This window comes from Larus michahellis, chromosome 7 (assembly GCF_964199755.1).
Source record: "Larus michahellis chromosome 7, bLarMic1.1, whole genome shotgun sequence".
Lineage (NCBI taxonomy): Eukaryota > Metazoa > Chordata > Aves > Charadriiformes > Laridae > Larus > Larus michahellis.
The window spans coordinates 11,877,951-11,901,985 of NC_133902.1; the positions used below are offsets into that span (position 1 = coordinate 11,877,951).

The window sequence follows — 24,035 nt, forward strand, 5'->3', positions numbered from 1 at the left end:
GGGTAAGACTTGCACTGGCACAATAACGTTACCCTCAGCCTTGGAACTGAATTAACCGCAGAAGCGCCGACCAGACATGACCTGCATGGAGCATCCCTCCACCACAGCCCAGGGACATGGAAAGGTGGCACATTTCTGAGAGCAGCCGGCCAGGTTCGAGGTTCCTAACTCAAAAGGCTTATGGAGAAAAATGTTTTTCTCTTCCAAAAAAAAATGCATTCGAAACCACTCCCAAACATGTCGCGCCAATAACTGGGCACTTTTTTGGTGTTCAACTGAAGTTCATCCACAGTAAGCGCTTTCCCTTCCTCCCGCACAAGGCTCAGCTGAGAGCAGGTCCCTCCGGCGACGCGGGATTGTCTTACGCAGCACACAGCGAGAGGGACCCAAATAGCCTTTACACAAGCATTCACGCTTAGCAAAACATCTTGTGCTCCTCAACAGATCAATTCTGGAAGCTAACGAGAGTTGGCTAAAGTTGCATTTAAATAAATGGTCACTTACCTGCCAGAATATGCTGTCTATTGTATTTCCCAGAAAGCCATCTCTGCCTTCCGATGATACCAGCTTAGGTCCCAGAATAGTCATAAATTCATCAAAATCAACCTGGCCATCCCCTGAAATGAAAGGAAAAGATCAATGATGTTTTCACTGAAGTACCACTTAGCGCCAATGTCCAACACGCTGCCCTGGACCCACACGTGCACTACGGCACCTCCTACATCAACTCCGTGGTACCTACAGATGCAAATTTGTCATCTCAATGAATGGCCCATGTTGTGGTGCGCCCACACCTGAAAGACAGGGGCCAGGCGATGCACAAATAGAGATAAATAGGTCGTTCCCCAGCCCCAGAAAGTTTGTAGGCAAGTCGCTTCTCAAGAAAACCAATTTTGGCAGGAGGAGAGCAGCCATCAGCACGGCCGGGGCTCTTCCCTTCTACAGACCCGCCAAACAGCCAGGTCCCTACAAAGCTTTTATGGGGCCAACCCCCTCCTCCAGAGGAAGGGAGCAGACACAGAGGGAAGAGAGAGATTATTGCGAACCCACAAGGCATTTCATTTCAGCTTTCCATCAGCATCCATCTCTTAAAAGCCCTGTGCGCTCAGCATGCAGAGCAGGCGGTGGAGACGCAGCTTCAGTGCCATTAGCAGGAAGAGGAGGCTGCTCCCACCGTTAATGAACTGAGCCGATGCAGTCCCAAGCCCTCCAGTACATTGTATGTTTTGTAAATGAGGCATGTGGCTGTTTGAAGTATATCTGAGCTTCGCATCAAATATTACTTTCCCCTCCGAGAACTTCTGCGATGCTTAATGAAAATGGCAAAAAAAAAAAAAAGAAAAAAAAAGAAAAAAAAGGGAAATTCATGCCTGTTGAAGGATCTAAAAAATACCAGCTTCTCTGAACAGGGTAGTTCAATGTCTATATGACTCTCCTTTGTCTGCCAGTCTATAGACATATCCTCCTACGTATTATTAGGCCAACTGATATGGGTGGATATATTAGACTCCTTCATATATTAGATATATCAGACTCCTTCAAGTCTGGAAACAGAATCAGCAACTCTAAGACTTTTTGGTTGTTTTGCATTCAAATTCAGCTGGAACTGACTGCATCCCCCTCTCCATGTAGTTGCTGTCGCTAAATTGTTAGGTGTAAGAAGTGTCCAAAACCATCACACTAAAGCAGGTCAATGCAAGGGCTACTATTAAAACGTCACTATTGACTGCAGTACCTGCAGCTGCCCTGCGTGACAGCTTTGCCATGTGCGCTGCATGCTGCTGCCACCTCTCCTTTTTATTACATTTCATACGCTTGATCTGAGCATATGCACCACTGATTGAAATCGCTCCACGTCCTTATCTTCCCAGAGACACAACGTGAAAATAAGCGGAGTCGAAACACTCGTTTGCCAGAGTAGTGATCTCCATTCACTTGGCTCTGCCCGCAATTTCTTGAAGACAAGAGTGAATATCCTAAGGGTGAGCCAGCGAGAGGGGCTCTGAGAGGAAACCCAGCAGGGATTCGTAATAGCTTCGATCCCGTAACGTGCAGGAGGACCCCGTCCAACTGCTAAAGTCGCTCACACCTTCAGGGCTCGGCACACGCTCAAGGGCTTTGCAGGATGGAGCTCATTTCTGGGACAGCTTGTAAAGCAGAAAAGGAAAGGGGTGGGCACCCCATCGCTTGGGAAGCCATTCTGTAAAACATTCATGGGCTACGAGAAAATGCGTTCCTTCTGCTTCCCCACGGGAGGCATCACTTTATGGCATCAAGTCGGATTGTATCAGTCACAGCACGTTGGATCACATTGGGGAAGGTAATGCAAGGTGACAGTGGATCCGGAGTGATTTACATTGCAGTACATCACTTCAAGGGAAAGGCAGTAACAAAACCATACACTACGATGCAAATCGGGCTAAAGAAATTAGCCAGATTAGCAAGAAAACCATTTGCATTTTAAAGAGATTCTAGTACCTGCCTGTGCATATATTTAGTCTATCCATACGCGACCCCATAATATTGAGTTATTCAATTTGCGTTTTCTACAATGTCATTTCATCCACGGAGGAGAGGCAGGACTTAGTCCTACACATGACTCATGAGAAAGAGGGTGCCAGGACTCCTGGGCTCTGTGTCTGACTCAGAACAAGACTTTGGGCAAACCCTTGCTCATGACTTTGCCAGGGATCATAACTAACTTCATGGGGTTTAATTATCAGCTTAATTATAGCATTTTCCACAACCTCAGAAGAACGATGCCATTACAAAAAGCATTATATCCTTATTGACTGCTTTTTCAATTAAAACTGTTAACTAGCAAGGAAACCAGACCCCAAAACATTTTGCCTGGCAGAAATATCCCTTTAACATTTGTTTTAAGCTGCAGAAAACAAACCTTCCTGCCACCAGGATCCCAGGAGACTGCAGCATCATAACAGCAAGGAAGAGAACTCACAATTTTGGCTGAAAATTCCTTTTACAGTATTCAACAGCCAGGAGAGAAATATTATAAAAAACAGCACATCGGCTCCCAGACGCCCCCAGCGCAGCTCTGCATGGCCATAAGGTGAAGATGCTCAGGGTCGCTCTCTACAGCCATGGCACAACCAGGCGGTGCCCAATACCCACATCACCCATAGGGTCCATGAGTGCTCAGGCCACCCATCAGTTCCTGGGAGCAATCAGCTTGAAATTTGCGTTGGGTACAGCCAAAGATGACTTCTTCCTCCTCCTCCTCCTCCGAGCTATAGTCACGTACATGGCGCACTACAAGCTGATGTGCGATGCACACGTCAAGCATCTGTTTGAGAATCTGCATTGGAGGCAAATCAAGCACCGCGCACGTCCCCATGTTTGGCTTTGCTGTCCCTACAGATGTGCTCCTCGCCTGGGAATGGTTGATATTCAGAGCGAGTGACGTGCAGCTTATTCAGAAATGAACTTTTAGTTGGGTTTCAGGGATGGGAAAAAGGGAGGAAAATGCCAGGCTGGAGCACGTGTGCTGTCTACGCTGCTCTCACCTTCCCTTGCTCCTTTCCACGAGCCATCCAGCAAGCCCCGAACAACACTGCCGACAGCAGCGAACACACAGCCCCAGTCCCTCTCCATCCCCCCCCCCACCCCCGGCCAATTTATAACGCGTGCTGTGTTCACATCCTCCCCCCACCTTCTGCCTCCAAGTTCACATGAGCTACTTGAGCAAGAACTCATCACCCTGAAGGAAACCAAACTCCTAAGGAGGGACAGGGCGCAAGCAGGCGAAAAGCTACGGCAAGGATGGGGCGGGCTGTGCCACCCGTCATAGAATCATAGAATCATAGAATCATAGGGTTGGAAGGGACCTCTGGAGATCATCTAGTCCAACCCACCTGCCAGAGCAGGGTCACCCAGAGCAGGTCGCATAGGAACACGTCCAGGTGGGTTTGGAATGTCTCCAGAGACGGAGACTCCACCACCTCTCTGGGCAGCCTGTGCCAGGACTCTGCCACCCCCAAAGGAAAGAAGTTCCTCCTCATGTTTAGGTGGAACTTCCTATGCTCAAGTTTGTGCCCATTGTCCCTTGTCCTGTCACTGGGCACCACTGAAAAGAGCCTGGCCTCATCCTCCTGACACCCACCCTCTAAGTATTTATAAGCGTTGATAAGTGTTGATTTACACAGTCCAGTGACGGTGACAGTAGGTCTCCTCTCCCTGCTCCCACCAGTTCCAAATGCAGACAGGGTTTATGAACCCAAGCCATGCTGAAGTCCCCGATAGGTGAAGGCACTGACACATGGCAATGACTTATTTACAAACCAGGCGGGCAGGGAAACCTGGAGGCATGGCGGTGTGGGTCAGCTGGGGCAGGGGGAGACTGTCAGGTGGCAAGGTGGGTGAGGAGCAGAGGGGTTCCGGGCAGGATGCCATCCAGATGCCACCCCCATCCCCGAGTTACCGCTCATCAGCCAAGGGATGGTCACTGCTTGTGTGGGTGATCTTACAAAACACCAGAGCTGAGCTTAACCCCTGGTTTTTAACCCCCTAAAACATTTATCTACTTACTTGGAGTTATGCCCTAACGTTTTGCTTCCCCATAACGTTTCCTCTTAATCCTGGCATTAATGTCAAAGAGTCGGAAGGGGGTTAGCAATCATGTGGCTGAACCTCGCATGACTAAAAGTATGACTCAGATCATCGCTGGCCACATCATCAGAGACAAATCAGATCTGCTTATCATTACTAGTCTGTTAGCATCGGCTGGGCGCTAAGTGCTTCCAGATACCCACAAAGGTTTTGCTCCCTGCAAGACACTGCTTCAGTTCTGACAAAAACCAGGCAAATGTGATAATAAGAAGGAACAGCAACTAGATGCACTGTCAACAGGCCCGGGAACAATCGTGTGATCCTGGCTAATTGCTCCGTCGCAGAAATAGGATGCCGAAGGCATCTTTGGGTCCTCTGGGAACTTTTTTAGTGCCCAAAGACCACGCACAGCCAGCAAGGGGTCCTGGACCTGCCCAAGTCACAACACACACGGTTCACTCACTGGGTGCAGAAAGACCTTGGGGATGATTTCAGTTTGCAGGCCCCCAGCATCCCTGTTTGCTGTGCCGTGAGCTCAGCTTGGCCACCACCGCGGAGCTGCACAGAGCTACAGCAGGCAGTCGTGGCGCCCGGCAGCACGTCCAACATCCACCTTTCACCGAAGGCTTTCGAGCAGCAGCTACGAGCAGCACAGAGGTGGGAAACCAAGCTCTTTTCCAGCTCTCCCAGACACTGCAGCTCAAGGAAATTTCCTTTGGACATGACAACCCCAGGGAAGGGGTGTCTGCACCTCTGAAAAACGGCCATTAACTCTTCTAAATACAGCAATGGGATGTGGAAAAAGGAAAAGCGGTAATGACTCAATACACGTAGAGGAGCCTTTAAAACTACCACTGCGCTCCCAGGGAGCAAGCCCTGGGTTGGATGTGGATGTCGGGGGGAGCCAAAGGAGCCTCCAGCACTTCTGAAGGGGGGTTTAGTCTCCTAAGTTACTTGTCTTCAACCCCAATTCCTTCATATTGGGGTTGTGCTTCCACAATCCCCGGGCCAAAGAGGTTTCAAGGCGCTGCCGTTCGCTCTTGCTGGAAGTGCTGTGCTCCACTGGTGCATCGGAGCTGAGCACAGAAAACCACAGTCCCCTCTCTCAGCGGGGTGGGCTTTCAGCTCCAGTCCAAGGAGTTCATCTTCCCTCAGCCCCCGGGACTTTAATGAAAAGGAAAAGGGAAGGTCGTACTTGCTGGAGGACGTTTATCAGGGAGCGTAATGATGGGACAAGGGGTAACGGCCTCAAACTGAAGGAGGGGAGATTTAGGTTGGATATCAGGAAGAGATCCTTTGCTGTGAGGGTGGTGAGGCACCGGCCCAGGTTGCCCAGGGAGGCTGTGGCTGCTCCATCCCTGGAAGTGTTCTATGATTCTATGAAAAATGAAGCATTCGAGGGCAGGCCGAACCCTGCACTCACCTGAGAGGAACAACCACAGCGCGAAATACCAACTCTCACACCAAACCATGTTACACCCGTCTGGCCTGAGCCCCCTCCTGCCTTCCTCCCGGTACGTTTGTCCTGATCCCACAGGATCTACCGGCAGCAGTGGTTTGCCCAAGCTGGATGTGCCGGGCAGGGAGGGTGCAGCAGAAGACACACACACCCCCCCACCCCACCACCCCAAACCACGGGGCACCCGGCAGAGGAGAGAGGGACCGGGCTGAGCCGGGATGGCAAATCCCCACCTCGCAGGTGGCAGCAGCCTGTGCCCTCGCAAACTCTCCTGCCACCTTTCTCGGAGCCCTTCTGCTTTGAAGAGATAATTAAAGGCTCAGAGGAGCAGCAGCGCGAACCCGTCTCACCCTCCATCCCGCAGGAGAGCCCCCACCCTCAGCCTTCAGCCCACCGCTGCCTGGCCAAAAGTCTCCCATCAGAGGGGCTCCCTTGGAGGATGTAATTAAATATTCATTGGGCTGGAGAGAGACGGAGCAGGGGAGGGAAAGAAAAAGAGAGGGGGAAAACGTGCATGGACTGCATCGCCTACACCCAAGGGCAGAACAGAGACTTACACCCGGTTAGAATCGTAGAATCACAGAATCTCCTCGCTCGGAAGGGACCTTTCCGATCATCGAGTCCAACCATAAAGGCTTTCAGAGCCTTGTGCGTCAAACTGGGAGCCTGCATCACCTGGCCTGTCTGTGTCCTAAATAAGCTTTTTTCCCTGGCCAGTCTCAGGACTATCGGGTTCTCTCTCCTCCTTAAAAGTTTCTTGCCACGGCACTGAAATGATGCACACGTTTAAACGGAGATGAGGATCTGCTGTGCGTAGACTGATAAGTATTCGCACTTTTTTTTTTTTTTTTTTCCCCCTTCTCAAATTTGACCTCCAGAGTGCAGCTAGGTGATGTATTTAAAGTTAATGAGCTAGTCTTTTGCAGCTTGGGTCCCAGGCGCGCGCAACACTCCTGTTTATTTTTATTCTCTTAATAGCAAGCTGCAGTGACTCCGTGTCCTGCTCTGTGTCATTGTTTGTGCCCATAAAGTAACCTGTGCACTAATAATAAAGTCTGGTGAAGGCTGGTGCTGCTGTGCCTTGAAATGGCGCCGAGAATGTGCACAGCAAAGCTCCAGCCGCAGGATTATTTCCCAGACAAGTTTTTCGGTTTCCGAGATTTTCAGGTCAGAGGAGAAGAGCCTGATCGCAAGCCTGGCCCTTTCCCCGGCGCGACCCAGAGACTTTCTGTCTAATTACAGCCTCAATCCATAACTTCAAGCAGAACTGGGGAAAGTCTTCCATAAAAATCTTATAGCAGATAAAGCTTCACTACTGTGCCAACGCAGGCATTTTGCAGTGGGGAAACTGAGGCAGGGAGTATCACCTTCCCAAACGTTACCAGTAAGGATGCTGCCAGCAGAGCTGGGTGCTCGATGCCCACCCCCTCCTGCCTGCCTACACTGCGATCCACAGGCACGGGGCATGCAACCAGTCCCCACGACGGAGACAGAAGACAATGAGCATCTCCTGTTGCCCAAGAGCCCTGCTTGCATTCCCTTGGGAGGTTCTGTCCCAGAGCCATCTGCAGGGGGTCTCTGATATTCCCTAACAAGGCTTAGAATCAGAATCACAAATGGTTTGGGTGGGAAGGGACCTTAAAGGTCACCCAGTGCCACTCCCTGCCCTGGGCAGGGACACCTCCCACCAGCCTAGGTTGCCCCAAGCCCCGTCCAACCTGGCCTTGAACCCCTCCAGGGATGGGGCAGCCACAGCTTCTCTGGGCAACCTGTCCCAGTGCCACACATAGACATACATGTAAAAACTACAGTGCACGCATGTAAAAATTCCAGTGTCGTATAAGGCTCCTTTGGAACAGTAGGGATATATCCCTCAGCCGCTCTTTTACCGTTTGTCAGCTCTGCCATACACCCCACAGCTTTAATGACTGCATTTTGAGCCTTCAGCTCGAAGGAAGGGGCGAAACATCTCCGCTGGAGCCCGCTCTGTCCCTTAAGGGCACCTCCAAGTCCCGCGGTTTTAGGAGCGGCTGTGAGGAGCTGGCTGCTCTGGTTCAATGACAACTACACATAAAAGATTAGCAAATTGTACAGACACATGTTCCTGGAGGAGGAAATTTCCATGGGGTCTGAAAGCCTCAAACGGAGCCCAGAAAGACAGAGCCGGAGGTGCATCCATCATGACACCGAGAAAAGGACCTTGAGAGTTACTCATTTTGACAGTCCGTTGGCTCGTCTTGCAAGGAAGAGGAAATGGCGTCAGAGGACTTGTTTGCTTCCCCATTAAAAAAAAAAAATAATCTATTAACTCCCCACATTTGCCCAGGGGGAGCCTGTCCAGGAGACAGTGATTGAAAAGGAGCGGGGGCTCTGCCTCTGCGGCGCCAGGTGGGACGTGTCCCGTGCTCCACCACCGGCACTAAAACAAGCAGGATGCCGTTAGCGCTTGGCTTGAAGAAAACTCCAACAAAAACAGCGACTGCAGTTAAAAAAAAACCCTTATCCATCAGACACCTGCCACGCGGCGTGCCAGCTTCACGCCGGCCCTGGGAAGCCACAGGACGCCCCAATTACCGGCTCTGTGAGCCGCTGTCCTGCAGGGAAAGGCACTGCAGAGGCTGCCAAGCGTGGTGTGCCTCCAGCACGGTCGCCCAAGACCTCGCTGTCCCCTCCACCCCACATCCCCTCTGCCCCATGTCCCCTCTACCCTGTGTCCCCTCCACCCCATGCCCCCTCTATCCTGCGTCCCCTCCACCCCCTGTCCCCTCCATCCCCTGTCCCCTCCACCCCGCGTCCCTTATGCCCCGTGTCCCTTATGTCCCGTGTCCCCTCTGCCCTCTGTCCCCTCCACCCCGCGTCCCCTCCATCCCGTGTCCCCTCCACCCCATGTCCCCTCCATCCCCTGTCCCCTCCACCCTGCGTCAGTTCCACCCCGTGTCCCCTCTGCCCTCTGTCCCCTCTATCCCGTGTCCCCTCCACCCCGCGTCCCCTCCACCCCATGTCCCTTCTGCCCCGTGTCCCTTCCGCCTCATGTCTCCTCCATCCCGTGTCCCCTCTGCCCTCTGTCCCCTCCATCCCGTGTCCCCTCCACCCCGTGTCCCCTCCACCCCATGTCCCCTCCATCCCGTGTCCCTTTCGCCCCATGTCCCCTCCATCCCGTGTCCCCTCTGCCCTCTGTCCCCTCCATCCCATGTCCCCTCCGCCCCGTGTCACCTCCGCCCCGTGTCCCCTCCGCCCCATGCCCCCCGAGACCCTCGCCCCCTGAGACCCTCACCCTGGCACGCAAGACCACAAGGGCTCATTTTGCAGGTCTTGGCAGAACTCCCACATCGTGCCAGTTGTAACCAGTTGATCCCCTTGTCAAATGGCTCGAGAGGAGCAAAATCACGTCCCGACTACCCAGGACTTTAATTAATTTTGCCCCCCAGGCCCCGGAAATAGCAGGAGGGCTCTGTCTGCATCGCGGCCACTATCAAGACAGCTCGGCACAACTTTGCGATGACCAGCAAGCCACAGGCTCATTAAAACAGGGGAATACGTGCATTCCATGTGGCATACACATTCTGTGAAACCAAAAATCATAGTACCAGGAATACCGCGTTTTAAGGAATAAATAAAATTAAACAAAGATGCGAAGAAATTCTAGTGGGAGGTATCCCTGCCCAGGGCAGGGAGGGTTGGAACTAGATGATCTTTAAGGCCCCTTCCAACCCGACCCATTCTGGGATTCTGTGAAATTACAGGGCATGGCTGCGTGAGACAGATCACGGATGGTACGCTGTGTTTTGCAGAGGACTCTGCCCCGCTGGAGCACAGCGGGGGACAGGTTTCAGGGAGGGAAATGCAATTCAGTGTCTCCTCTTGTCCCGTCTCCTCAGCACGGCTGCACTCAGCCATCCATGGAAGGCAGAATCCAATATTACTTATGAACCTCTTCCCAGCACCAAGCTGCAAATCCTACTAGCTTCACCAGTACCAATAATTACTCTTCATTCTTTGCAGCAAGAACACATAATATGATAATCCCCATTTTACAAATCAGAGCAGACACGAAGAAAGTGGCCTTTATAAATAAAGACGAGTCTCATCAAACCCATCTCACCGACCAAGTTTCTCAGCTCAGCAACACACTTTAAAGGACAACCGCGCTGCAATGCTGCTAGATCATCTCTCACATGTGAAAATCAGAGGACTTTGAGTACAGAGGAGAAACCCAAAGTCTGCAACAACCTGTCCACGCTTTTCCTATCAACTCTGCATTTTAAACACGGAAACTGTTTCTGGTCTGCCTCCAGCAGCCCGGGCTATTTTACACGGTTTCATGATGAAAAGCTGAAACACAAGGAATTATCCAGGGCTGTTAAGTGGGGGGAAAAAAAAAAACCAAAACCAAAAACTGAAGAAGAGGAGAGGGAGAGACAGAAGGAAGAGATAAAATGCTTTCAGCTTGTGCATGTCACCATTGTCCCACACAGGGCAGTGCAAGGTGATCTTCTGGAGAGAAGGATACATTGGTCCATGGATCACCTCTCAGCAGATCCAGAGAGGTGATTCTCCCCCTCTCCTCCTCTCTGGTGAAACCCCACCTGGAGCTCTGTGTCCAGCTCTGGAGCCCTCAGCACAAGAAGGACATGGAGCTGTTGCAGTGGGGCCAGAGGAGGCCACGAAGATGATCCGAGGGCTGGAGCCCCTCTGCTGTGAGGACAGGCTGAGAGAGCTGGGGGGGTTCAGCCTGGAGAAGCGAAGGCTCCGGGGAGACCTTCGAGCCACTTCCAGTCCCTAAAGGGGGCCTACAGGAAAGCTGGGGAGGGGCTGTTTGCAAGGGCATGGAGCGATAGGACGAGGGGCAATGGTTTAAACTAGAGCAGGGCAGGTTTAGATTAGACATTAGGAAGAAGTTCTTTACACTGAGGGTGGTGAGACACTGGCCCAGGTTGCCCCAGAGAGGTGGTGGAGGCCCCATCCCTGCAGACATTCAAGGCCAGGCTGGATGAGGCTCTGAGCAACCTGATCTAGTTGAAGATGTCCCTGCTGACTGCAGGGGGGTTGGACTAGATGGCCTTTAGAGGTCCCTTCCAACCCAACACATTGTGTGATTCTATGAGACAGTGTACCGACACCATCCCTTGATGCCACGCAGTTATGTCACTGTCATTTATTCCCTTTCCAAAGGGGATCACAGCAAGCGTGCATATGCCTCGCTGGACGGGGCGACACCTGAGCAGCACAACTTCTACATGCAAAGGAGAAGAAACCAATAAACCCGCAGAACCCCGCTGCAACCACGGGGCTGCCCAAAGCCAGATCCGCCGCAGAGGAGCCACCTGGGAGAGCAGCGTATCTTCAAAATCTGTTTTGCCAGAGTCACTGGAGTTTCCCCCCACCCCCCGCCTTCAATTCCCTGCTCCACAAAGAGCCATCGCAAAACACCTCAGGAACATGCAGAATGTTAAATTGGGATTTCTTCCCCCTGTTTTTTAGCGCTCAGAAGGATGTCATGGCTGTATTTTCGCTACTCCTGCTGACGCCTCACATAACGTGATAAAAGGTAACAGGTAGCTCGCTTGTAGGCTGATGAAACCAGCTCCTCTTTTGCTTGATCAAAGTATTTCCTATTTGTACTATAATAAACAATTTGACACACTGGGCTTGGTTGTTGTTTTTTTTCCCTTCTTGTGTTAGCCTGAAGTTATTTTTCCAGGGTACTGAAAACCAGCTGCTCCTCTAATTAGTACACCGAGTGCTTATTTTATTCCTCAGATAAAAGTGGCTTATGTTGTAACGAAACAGTTTGACACTTAAGTCACACATTCATCTATTTTATTGCGAAAGTCTGCTTAAAGAGTAGGCATCCCAGATAAGGCAACACATTTAATGTGCCATTTCTCTGCATTTTTATTAGCATTACTGCCAATTGGAAGGATTTACAAATAATTTCCAGTTTCCAGCACATAAATACATAAAATATTTTACTTTCCACATACTGGCAGAACATTTCAGGTCATTCTCCAGATTGCAGACAGAAATGTATGCACCTCTCACAGCCTGCAATGTTTACGTTCGTGCAATACCTAATTACGGTGAAGGATAAAGCAGATCAAGGGTATAAACTAAGGTAAAATTCGACCTCTATTCCCAGACCGAAAGCAAACAATATGTCCCTATAAGGCACAGCGCCCTGGATAGATGCCCAGCGATACTGAACAACCTTCTCCTGGCATACAGTCAACGCACCGCTGCTATCAAGATGTAAGCAAAAAGCTTTGGCCTAATGCGAATCTCACGCTCCGAGGGATGGAACCACCACTCCTCGCCTCCCTTCCCCAAAAGAGGCATTTTTTGCACAGAAAACCCCTTTGCCGTGTGTTCTGTTCGGCTACTTTCATCTCCCCCATTACAGCAACGCCATAGCATCTCGCGGTAGTTCACGACAGGGTGTTTCTGAGGATTTATAAGATTTCTCTTGAGACCTGGAAATATTCCAAGTATATTCTCTTTTTTTTTCTCCCTAATTCAGGTTTTTTATGCCAACTAGAATATTTCCCCCTGCGGCAGCCGGGTTCCTCTTCACCTGGGGGAAGCATGCCTTGCAGAACGGCAAAGGGACTTGGAAGAAAAGGAGGAGAAGGCGTTTGTAGGAAATGCAGTGGATACTCCAGCCTCTGATGCTTGCCTTCCTCCAGCGAGGACAGGCAAGAATGAGATATTCACTGGGAATCCCTGTATTCGGCAAAGCCGTGCTGAGCGGGCACATGTAGCTGGGAGCACGGTCTTCTACAGGGCTGTGGCGTGTCCTCAGGACAAGACATGGCCAAGGCTCAGGGCTTCCCATGTGCCACCACCAGCTCCCAGCACTGACCCCCTGTCACAGCATGGGAATGAAACATCTCCTGCCCCAGTGGCCCAAACTCGCCTCAGCTGTTGGGGTAAAAAAGGCCAAGTCGATGTGCAAGTCTGCGCTCAAGCTCTTGGGAATACGTGGCGGACGTCTCTGGGGATGGGAAGTTGGTTTTGGTGCTTCTTAATACAAGATTTGCTCTGAGTTTGCACTTGCCTGTGCACGGGAAAACATACCTTGTTCCGTTTATGAGCCCTAACCCATCCTGGAGTCCTGTCTTCCCATTTCTTGGCTAAACTTCTCTCCCTCTTCCTCAGCCCTACTTCTCTCTCTCTTCCCCAGCTTTGCCATGCCCTGGCACAGATGCCCAGCAGATAAGTAACCCAAACTTCTCTCTTTGGAAGCTCTTGGAAGCTCGTTTGGAAGCTCTTGAGCATCCTCAGCATCACCCCATGACATTCTCTGTGGGCAAACCCCGCTCATTGCACTCACTTCCATGCTGTCAATGCCAGGGTTGATGGCATCTCCCCTACAAAGGAAGGCTGATGGCATCTCCCCTACAAAGGAAGGCTGATGGTAGCACTCAAGAGCCATGGAGCAATATCACACCCATGAAGGGTTCCTGGGAAAAATCCAAGCAGCACAATTGCTGTTTTCACTTAAGTTCATGCAGCATTTTCTAACTAGCTCCATTTTGCCTTCGAACGCAATGAATTATGAAATGCACCTTCATTTCTGCTCTGACTCGGAGGCTCACTGTGTGCTCAGCCCCAAAGCTACTGTCTTGGGGTGTCTCTGGAAGTTGATCCCTGTGTCATTTACTGAGCTTGGTGAGATCCTTGGTGGCAGAAGGTGACATACAGGTGTGAAATGCTCTTGCCACATCAGTTTATGCTCAGCCACAAAACCACTCCAGCATACGTTGCATATGCTCCTCTTAAAACATGTTTTGTCCAACCCGGCCATCCTGCTCCCACCGCTCGCATGTCTCCTCAGCCTGACCTAGACAGGGCTGAGCCTCCCTCTGTATCCCTACAGAAAACAGGGTTTGCAGTGAAAACCAAATTCAGACCGGCTCCAGTTGCTCATGATTTGAAGCCCATCAGTTAAATAAGTCATGGAAGATCCACCAACTCTGCCATCCTGCAATGCGAATGCACTCCCAAGGTAATTCCTGATGAAAACCGTCTGTTTGCACTAGGTCTGTTCAGGCTGGTTCAGATTAAATATAAACCACTGCCAATTGTATTACCTCATTATTAGCAGACACTGGCAGCAGCCTTGTGTGGAGAAGCGGACGTCTGGCTACGCTACCTGCCGTCACATCGTAATTCACGTCAGGTGCCTGGGGACGCGCAGGAGGATTACCGCCTCCCTCCCGGCTTTCCTGACCATGGGGCACTCCTCCTTGAACGTGACTTTTCATCCAGCCAAGCTTCCCATCCACCTGATGCTGAGCCAAAAGCCTTGGAAAAATTCAGGACCCCTCACCAGGACATACAGGAAGGAGGGTATGGCTGTCCCCGGGAGCGCAGGGCACAACTGACATCCCCGGGAGCTCGCTGGGTTCAAGCCCTGCTACCGAATGATGCTCACGTGCAGGGGGAGAGGAAGCTATTGCTGGTTCTCGCTACGTATTTCAAGTTAAATCCCAGAAAAAAAAAAATGAGGACAATCCATCGGAGGAAAAGTAGCCATAAGCCATATAATATTAATTCAAGCCGTATAGCATTAATTCAATTTGCAGGCAAGGTAAATCTTTCACATAACATCCCCCTATATGCTCAGTGCCTAAGGAATTTCCCATTACCCTGTCTTTTTTTAATGTATGTCCCATTTGACCTTCACATAGCACAGATTTGCGTCCGGCCCCCAAACCCTCTGCTCAAAATACCGCAACAACGGGCAGCTGAGACCTAAGAGCAACAAAAACACCCAGCGCAACCGACTGTATCTTTGGAGCTGTTGGAACCGTTGAGCTGGAAGAGCTGGAGAATCGCCTCCCGTCTCCGCAGAAAACACACCGAGCTTTCTGAAAGGTCTCAAACGGGAATTTAACACCTTCCATCTGCAGCCCATTACTCCACAGTTTAACTCCACCTCTCCGGTTACAGGTCCCTGCACACTAGGAGTGTATACGGAAGAGTGCCAAAGTCTCAAGTCTGCAAGACCGAGAGTCAGGGAATAACTGGAGATGAATCAGAACTGGGAGCCAAGTCCACAGCACTCTTTTTCCAAAGAAGCACAGAGTTTCGGTAAAAGACCCCATGAATTGGCACCATGCCGAGTCTGGCCTTTGCAAAACCTAAAGAGAAATCACCTGGTCTGCTAGGAAAGGCCATAACAAGGTGCAAACAATAATTTTTGGAGAAAATGCTTTTAAAAACGATGGATTGGTTTGGGGTTTTTTTGTTGGGTTTTTTTTCCCTTTTCTTTTAGGAATGAGATCTTTTCAACAACTGATCTTCTCTATCCGCCAGGTTTTGCATTACTTTGTCTCCCTGCTCTAGGGGAGATGCTGGACACCCTCGAGCAGGCTGAGAGCCTCTTCGCCGCTTCCCCTGGCCTGACGAATATCGCTGTACCGTGCAGCTCATGGGGGCGTTCCGCTCGGATGTCTCCCAGGAGGCAGGAGAGCTTCATTCCTGCCTCCACCATCTCCCACGGGCTCTGCTCTCGGCAGTCTCCCCAAGGATGCTGGCGTCGCGTCGGCTTGCCAAGCATCCCCCATCAGAGCAGGGCTGCATCCAGCGCTCTGCTTTGGCGTCCGTTCATCTATACTTTGCACAGCGTTTCCACCCCTGCCTGCAGAAGGGAGGGAGAAGTTTGGATCCACATCCCAGCTTCCCTGCACTTTTCAGGCATCAGGAAAGTCTCCCTTCTTGCTCCAACCAAGGACATTTTAAAGGCAGCCCGCTCGTTGTGATCAGCTCTGATTGTAGCTTTGGAGCAGTTAAAAAGTCCCCCCTGGCTCCAGCATCCTGATGCTGCATTTCTCTCTTCCCGTTAATGGTGGGTTCTGTTTCTTTTATTACCTCTTAGTAATCGTTTGACGAGCTCTCACAGCAGGACTTTGCTCAAAATTATTCCACCCTTCCTTCTAAACTTCTCCTTCAAAAACCATCAACACTTCATTACGACACAGCACAGCTCCCATCCACAGCATCTTTTACTCGCAAGGAGCGGTGAGGCCACAGGACTGGGGGACTCTGCTTGGTCGGGCGCTCAGGTCATCTCCCAGTAAGTGCCACTGGGCCAGATGCTGCCCAGGAACGCAAAGAGAAAGGTAAAATGGCCTTGTGAAAGAATGTTAGCAACTTTGCAGAGAAAGGTTGCAAGAGATGGTCTGTCTTCACCCCGCTGGGCCAGCTGGGCAAATAAGAGCTATCCCTTGCGTGGGTCGCCTGAGGGGCAGGTTTATCTACGGGAGGTTGATGGTTTACAGTCACAGAATCACAGATCATCTAGTCCAACCCCCTGCCAGAGCAGGGTCACCCAGAGCAGGTGGCACAGGAACGCGTCCAGGCGGGGTTGGAATGTCTCCGGAGACGGAGACTCCACCACCTCTCTGGGCAGCCTGTGCCAGGGCTCTGCCACCCTCACAGCAAAGAAGTTCCGCCTCATGGTTAGGTGGAACTTCCTATGCTCAAGTTTGTGCCCGTTACCTCTTGTCCTGTCCCCAGGCACCACTGAAAAGAGCCTGGCCCCATCCTCCTGACACCCACCCTTTAAGTATTTATAAGCGTTGATGAGATCCCCCCTCAGTCGTCTTTTTTCCAGACTGAAGAGACCCAAATCCCTCAGCCTTTCTTCATAAGAGAGATGCTCCAATCCCTCCATCATCTTTGTTGCCCTACGCTGGACTCTCTCCAGCAGTTCCCTGTCTCTCTTGAACTGGGGAGCCCAGAACTGGACACAGTGCTCCAGGTGCGGCCTCCCCAGGGCAGAGCAGAGGGGGAGGATGACCTCCCTCCACCTGCTGGCCACGCTCTTCTTGATGCCCCCCAGGATGCCATTGGCCTTCTTGGCCACAAGGGCACTTTGCTGTCCTCTCCTTGCTGTGGTGAATGGCAGCACAAGCACCTTCCTCTCCAGACCTTCCTTGGTGACCGCAAATTATTTGAGCTAAAAAACATGGGCCGCAATGCACTGGGAAAGCCCCTCTCCACCAGCAACAGAGAAGAACAGCAGTGAGGACTTACCATCCATGTCAAGGCGTTGCATGATAATCGCCAGCTCCACCTCACTGGGCATGTATCCCAAGGAACGCATTGCCATGCCCAGCTCCTGCTTGGATATAAAGCCATTCCCATCCCTGTCCAGCACCCGGAAAGCTTCACGGATTTCTGTGAAGGAGAAGGAAGAAGAGGAGATTTATTACGGTGGAGGGACTCCCACGGACTGAGCCTCCGAAAAAGTCACTTCTTCTCAAGGAGCCCAGGCCGGGACCTGAGTGCTCTTCTCCGTGCCTCAGTTTCCCCAGCCCCTGGCAACAGCGACGCTGCTCCTCGATACAAGGAGACCTCAACACAAAAGTGCTCACCCGACCGCCAGTGACTATTCCAGCACTAAACCGTCTCGCTCCCAGAATTAATTCAAACGGCATCAGCGAGTAACGCTGCTGCGAAGAGACTGGGTCAGATGGACAAAGCATGGTCAACGCATCTGAACTCGAGACACGGAAGCAGCACGTATTGCCTTTTCTAATGTGAATGCTGTATATTTGATCATTTCAAGGCAGCGTAATCATGATGCGTTCACACACACGCACGTGTGTGTGCCCTCACGCATGCGTACCTCTGTACGCACGCAGATACAACTGCACCCGCGCTCAGACTGCCTATTTTCTGGGCTACAAATCCCGTGCAAAATGATTTATTCATTACGCATTGATCTCCATTTCTTTCTGCAGTGTCTGCCCTGGACCGCTGCAGGTGAACCATCCCGATTTACAGCAAAACCTCCCTACTTGGGGCTGCACACCGAACCCCCGCCCCAGAGCCTTCCCCAGCAGCCCTTCCCCGAGCCCCTCGGTAACGGCGCGAGGCAGAACCACTTCATGTCACACGGGCAGAGCAAAATCTGTTCTTTCTACAACGAAACTACGAGAACAGGCAGAGCTGGGCGCCGGTTGCCTCCCCTGCGGGTCCAGAGCTCGGCAGCCAAAGCCTGGATGCGCACGGTTCTCCCTTCTCCGATAAACGCAGATGTACATCTTTGAAACCATACCCGGGCAATTTCCATCTCTCCCTCCTCTTCATAGCTCTTCTCTAATTTAGAACCGACGTACAGCCTCAGATCAATAAAAATGCTGACGGCATCAAAGGAATCGCCTCCATCATTCTTCCTCAGCCTGGCCCAGCGTCTGACATCTGACTCTGTTTTGCTTTTTAAACCTGGCGCATCCCTCTCCCGCCTCTACCACCCGCTCTCTGCCGGGGCAGGACCCGCCGGCACCCGCCGCCTCGACGGCTCTGCACCTTCCCCGCTCCCCACTGACCTCTCAACGTGACGCCCCACCACCAAACTCCCCAGAGCTGACTCTTCCGAATGCCAAACAGAGAAAGCGGGACGTTTCAGCTGGCTGGGAGCCTGTTTACTTGAAAGGGTTCGGTTGGAGGTGGGGAGAGAAAAAGGCGCCGGTTTCTTAATTTTGGTTTAAACGCTCTTTGCCCCATGCTGTGGAGAGGAAAACTCAGGAGGCTTTATCATACCTCTTTTGGGAATGAGGATACATGAAAAACCAGCATGCTGGGGCCCGCTGCAACTTTCCTTAGAGGAGTTTAATCTTCACGGGAAAGGATTTCATTGGAGATGTGGGAGGGAAAACTCAGGTTTTGGGGGGAAAAAAACCCCAACTAATTAAAAAATACTCTATCTTCTATCAGGAAAAAGTCTATCCAGCCCTGGGTAGTTGAGGCATTAAGCCTCGGATGAGCAAACATCCTCGGTCCTGCCGTGGGCTCCCAGGACATGGGCTGCCTCTCCCTCTGCTCCCAGGGGCGAGGGAGGCACCGGCCCCTGCACCGCGGCCACGGGAAAGATGGTCCTCGCTCCTCCCGGGAAAAAACTGGGAGCATCAAAACCCACCAGGAAAGGGTTTCGGTGATGTCTTTGCTAACAGGTTATTTAAAGCTTTACAATTCAAAGGCTGCTTTCTAAATCGCCTCACATCAAAGTTCACCACCTCCCTTGACAACACCAGCGAAGTCTGCTCCAATTTCCGTGTGCCGCTCTCCGCCGCACGTAATACCCTGGTGATGTGCCGGGGCCGGGGCACCTCCGTGACCCACGGCTCCATCTGCACCACAACTGTGGTTATCTTAATGAGATATGATCAATTTTTAATCCAGCCAAAGAGCCCGCTGACGCAAAAAAGGGAAGATCCTATTAATTCCAATTAATATTGGGCCAGATCTGCAATATCGACACTTTGGGCTCAGGTATGCATCAACTGCGGCCTTCTTTAAACTTAAACGCTTCACCGCCGCCAGCCCAAGCTGCTGTAAGCTCGGTGGTACGAGAAGACGGTGAGGCTGCTCAAAGCAAGCTCGGCTGGAAGTATCGGTACATAATGCAAAGAGCCTTTGGAGTAGGAACGAATCCCATTAGACGCCGCCAGCTGTAGTGAAATCTATTTTCATACGCTGTGCTGAAAGCTAAAGTGCAGTAAATATTACATCGAAATCAATTAATTTTAAAATAAACTTTTGACAGCTGAAGACGAAAGAACTAAAAATACTGCAGGGAGCCGAGAAAGTTATTGTAGAAAATAAAATAAGAGTCTACCTTCAGAAAAGTTTACACGCGACGTAGACGGATCCAAGTTACGTGAATAAATGACGCCTGTACAGGGGCTCCGCTGTGGGATACCTGAATGCCAAGGTCTGGCGAGCATCCTCTCCAGGCACACTGGTTTCAGAAGGCGCGTTTAACAGCACCGCAACCTTTGAGCCCCGATCGGAGAAGAAAACCCCACACGTTTGGGGTCCAGCTCTGTTCCACACCTCTCAGAAACCTGAGCTTTTGACCAAGCCACAAACATCCTTCACGCATCAACTCCTGACCCCAAACAGAGCTTTTTTCACTCATCGCTCTATAAATACCACTTGTGCAGAGGTGTATTTGAAGAGCTATTTATAGGTTGAACACCCTGTACACGAAGCAGCTCTGACCTCAGTCGGTGCCTCCTCTTTATCTTGCCACGTAACACCACCTCCTTATCAGCTTTTCCCTATAGTGACCCCTTCCCTTCCCCTCCAACGTACTCGCGGGGGCTGCCCTGCACAGCACGGGGCTGAGCATCCTCCCCCAACGCAGCCCCACCAGCTCTTCCCAACGGCTCCGCCGAAGAGCTGGTCCCAAAGAGCGGTCCCTGAATGCGTGGCACCCTGGCCGGCCCTCACCTTTATTTCCAGCTGTTAAATTTCATTAGCCAAAGCTAAAAATACAACAGCACTTTCCCCATATGACTTTCCCAAAGAAGTCGCCATGGCAACTGATGCTCCTGGCTCAGAACTGGGAGCGGATGTGGTCCACGGAGTAAATCTCTCAGCAAAGACGTGGCCAGGGCTCGGGAGAAACTTTTGAGACCTCTTCCATTTCGGCTGGAAGCTGCTCTGCATAGGGCTGCTTTACCTAAGAAAAGCAAAGCCCTGTTTTGTCTTTAAAAGAAGAGTTTTGGTTAAGATAAGGGGGGGGGCGGCGGGCATCAAAGCGATGCTGCCCCAGCAGCTGCCGTTCGCCTTGCCCAGCCTGGCTGGCAGCAGCCCTCCGCACCAAAAACCGCACGTCTATTCGGATTACACCTCCCTTGGGGCGTTTGCAAACATTAATATTTATTCCCTTTCCCGCTGTATACTATCTTCTGCTTGCTCTCGGATATAAGGAAGGTGATGCAGAACTATATTAAGAGTATAAAAGGGAAAAAAAGCAGAGGAAACTACAGAAAGATTTAGAGAACAGAAAGATTTAGAGAACAGAAAGATTTAGAGAACAGAAAGTAGCCCATTTTGCTGGTGATGGCCCTGATTTGAGCATCAGGAAATGTCACTTCTGCTCAAGGAGCCCAGGCCAGGACCTGAGTGCTCTTCTCCGTGCCTCAGTTTCCCCAGCCCCTGGGAACGGCGACGCTGCTCCTCGATACAAGGTGACACCAACACAGAAGTGCTCACCCAACAGCCAGTGACGATTCCAGCACTAAACCGTCTCGCTCCCAGAATGAATTCAAACGGCACCAGCGAGTAACGCTGCTGGGTCAGATGGACCGTACACGATGCTCAGCACTGACCGGCGTTCAGGTGAAGGAGGGGAGAGACGGGATCAGCACCCTAACTAACGCCTCGGTGGATGACCTCAAAGAGGGAGCAGCCACAACATTAATTAAATTCACAAATAACGCCAGGCTGGAAAGGGTTGGCAGGACAAGAAGTCCTGCGAGAAGGAAGGGGTGCCGTGCAAGTGGGCCAAGGTTTCGGAGCAGAAGCTGAGAGCCAGCAGGGCCGAGGCAGCGAGCTGGGTCCGGAGACACGTTTCTCGGGGAAGTTTAGCTCGGTGTTTTTCCCCAGGTGAGGATTTATGTTCCACGGGAGCTGAGAGCGCAGCACTCATTTCTCAGAGTCATTTGAGCATTCAAAAGCTGTGGGGGGGGTGGTGGTGGTGGTGGTGTTTGCTTTTAATTCCCAGATATAAGGAAGGTGACACTCCTCTGGGAAGGGAGAAGGGAAGAATCAAGGAAAAGGATGATTTTTTTTTTTTTAATTTTAATTACTTTTCTGAAGGGCACAAAGCAAGACCACTGTCAGAGCCGGACCCAGCCTAGAAAGTCATTAACTCTCTCCATCTGCACCCAAAAAGATGCAAAAGACCACGTCCTCTCCCACCCGCTCCAGCCCTTCCCTCCAAAACTCCTCTCCCTTCGCACCCCCACCCCTTCCCCGGCTCATCCCCCCTTCAAAGTTGAGTAGCAGGTTTCTTTACAGATGACTTTCCCCTCTGACTGGTAACTAGAGGCAACCATCATTATTTCTTGGGTTTGCTTCCTGAAGGAGAATGAATCACGATTCCCTGGGAAATAAATCCAGCCCAAGCCATCGGTGTCCACAGGCCACCCTCGGGCGTCGCCGAGGGTTGGGGGTTATTTCACTGGGTATAAATACCACCATAATAAATGTTGTAATTACACCCTAACTACCACACCCGAAGTGCGGCGCCGTTACAATCAGAGCCCTGTATGGTTATTTTCATCAGGGTAAGAAGAGAAGAAATACCACCACCCCAAATCTTGCAAGTCATCTCATTCGCTTAATTGCAGGTTTGGGCACCAAAGTGCAAACTGAATGATCTAAAAGCTGCAAATAGCACGTCCTTGGGTGAACCGTTAAGTGAGTCTCGTAACTACTATGTCTGTTTAAAAAAAAAAAAAAAAAGTGGAAATTTCCATCCCTCCATCTGCTACTCTTACGCTTGGTTTTTTGTGGGGTTTTTTTTTGCTGCGAATTGCAACAAAGCATCGAAGTATCTACATTTTTCACTTAATGCAAACGCCTCTCCCCCCCTTCCCCCCCACTCCCCGCAACATATTCCGCTTGAAAGTGTCAAAATATTTCACTTGGTTATTCTCAATCGCAGCAAAACAGTTCTGCGTCCCAGATCAAACTCCTTCCCTGCAACCCGGAGCCGCGTCGACCCGAGCGGCAGCAGCGTCTTGCCGAGGTTCGGGCACCACAGTCCCGCCAGTGTCACCAAAACCACGCGGCGGGAAATGGGGCACAAACACCCCCGGATTTAACAGTGGCCTCGGCGCTAGGGCAGCTCGGAGTGACGCGGTTTTGCCGGCTGGGCAAAGCAAACCGGCGCGAGTCAGCTTGACGGAGTATCTCAGCTCAGAGAGGTCTGCCTCAAACCAAAGTGCCCCCTCTTGTTTTTCCTCACAGGGACTTTTTCACGCGTAATTTGGCAGATTTTTTTTTTTTTTTTTTGTCTTCCCTGGGCAAAAATGGTTTGTGGAAACGACATTTCCTGTGGTCGCGTTCCCAAACACATTTAACACTTGCCAAGCAACCTGCGGGAACACGCCATTACCGTAAAAACACACGACGGACAGGCTGGCTGCTGCTACCGGACACTCTCTTAAATTGAAGCTTTTAGTGCAAACAACAGGGGTAGGACTGGGAATACTGGAGGACACTTACTCGGAGGGCTGGTGGGGAAACAGCGCTCTGACGCCTTCGCGCAAGGCTGCTCCCTGGATGTGGCTGCATCCCCTCTGCGGGGGACCACAGGGGCCCCGCGGCATCGCACGGAGCCCGCAGGGAGGAAGCGTGGTGCCGAAAGCCAGCTGTCAGAAGAATCTGGCGAAATAACAACTTCCACTCTTCCCTATAGATTTCCCTACAGTAGCCAGAATTTCACCCAGGAGACTAGCAGGGCTCCCCTTCAGCTCCTCCCGACACCAACGCAAGGATGCGTGGGGTTGGAGATGCCGTGCTGTGGCCCTCACCATTAAATGATGCAGAATAATCAAGTTTCCAGTGCCTGAGAAAGGTACGGGCCGGTCCTGAGGGGTGAGGGATGAACTCAAGATGAAAAAAGCAAGGAGGAGGCCGGAGAGGACGCAAACGACCAGGCTGCCAGGCGAGAGGAGAGCAGGGCTCGGCTCGTGGAGGTGCTTTGATTTCCATGGGCGATGCGCACGGAGGGGACACCCCCAGGACAAAGAAAAGCTATTTCAGGTGAAGAACAATATTGGTCTAAGAATAAATGGATATGAGCAAATCCAGCCTGACAATTAGAAGAAAATTTCAGAGGTGAGCAACGACTGCAGAATTTCAAAACGGGGCTTCACCCATTCTGGGCAGCTTTGGTTTCTGTGACCAAGTCACCTCTAGGAGTAGGAACCGGCTTCAGGGACCTCTTCAAGCCCATGCCCCTACTCCTCAGCATGCTAAAAAAATTTTAACTCCAAGGATATCGGTCCACACTGCATCAGTCAGCATAAACCCAAGGTGATTTCACGTTAATTCTTACATGAGGGATCATGTGCTGAGGTGTATCCTCTGCCGACCCCCAGCTTGAAAACTGTGCGCAGATCTCTCGTTCTCCCGACGTATTGCCACATCCCTGGCTCTGGGGTTCCACCCTCTCAACCAAACGGCTCATGACGTGAGTCTT

At 51.4% G+C, this 24,035-nt stretch overlaps 1 protein-coding gene across 7 annotated transcripts in view; it reads right to left on the minus strand.

The window, feature by feature from the left end:
• The window catches only part of CALN1 (calneuron 1), a 165,057-nt gene that overhangs the window by 63,588 nt on the left and 77,434 nt on the right, over positions 1–24,035 (minus strand). For all 7 annotated transcript variants that reach the window (XM_074594798.1, XM_074594795.1, XM_074594793.1 and 4 more), the window contains 2 exons: positions 17,066–17,209; positions 505–617 (listed from right to left, as the gene is read on the minus strand). In XM_074594798.1, coding sequence (XP_074450899.1) covers positions 505–617; positions 17,066–17,209 — 257 coding nt within the window. The remainder of the gene's footprint in view (positions 1–504; positions 618–17,065; positions 17,210–24,035) is intronic.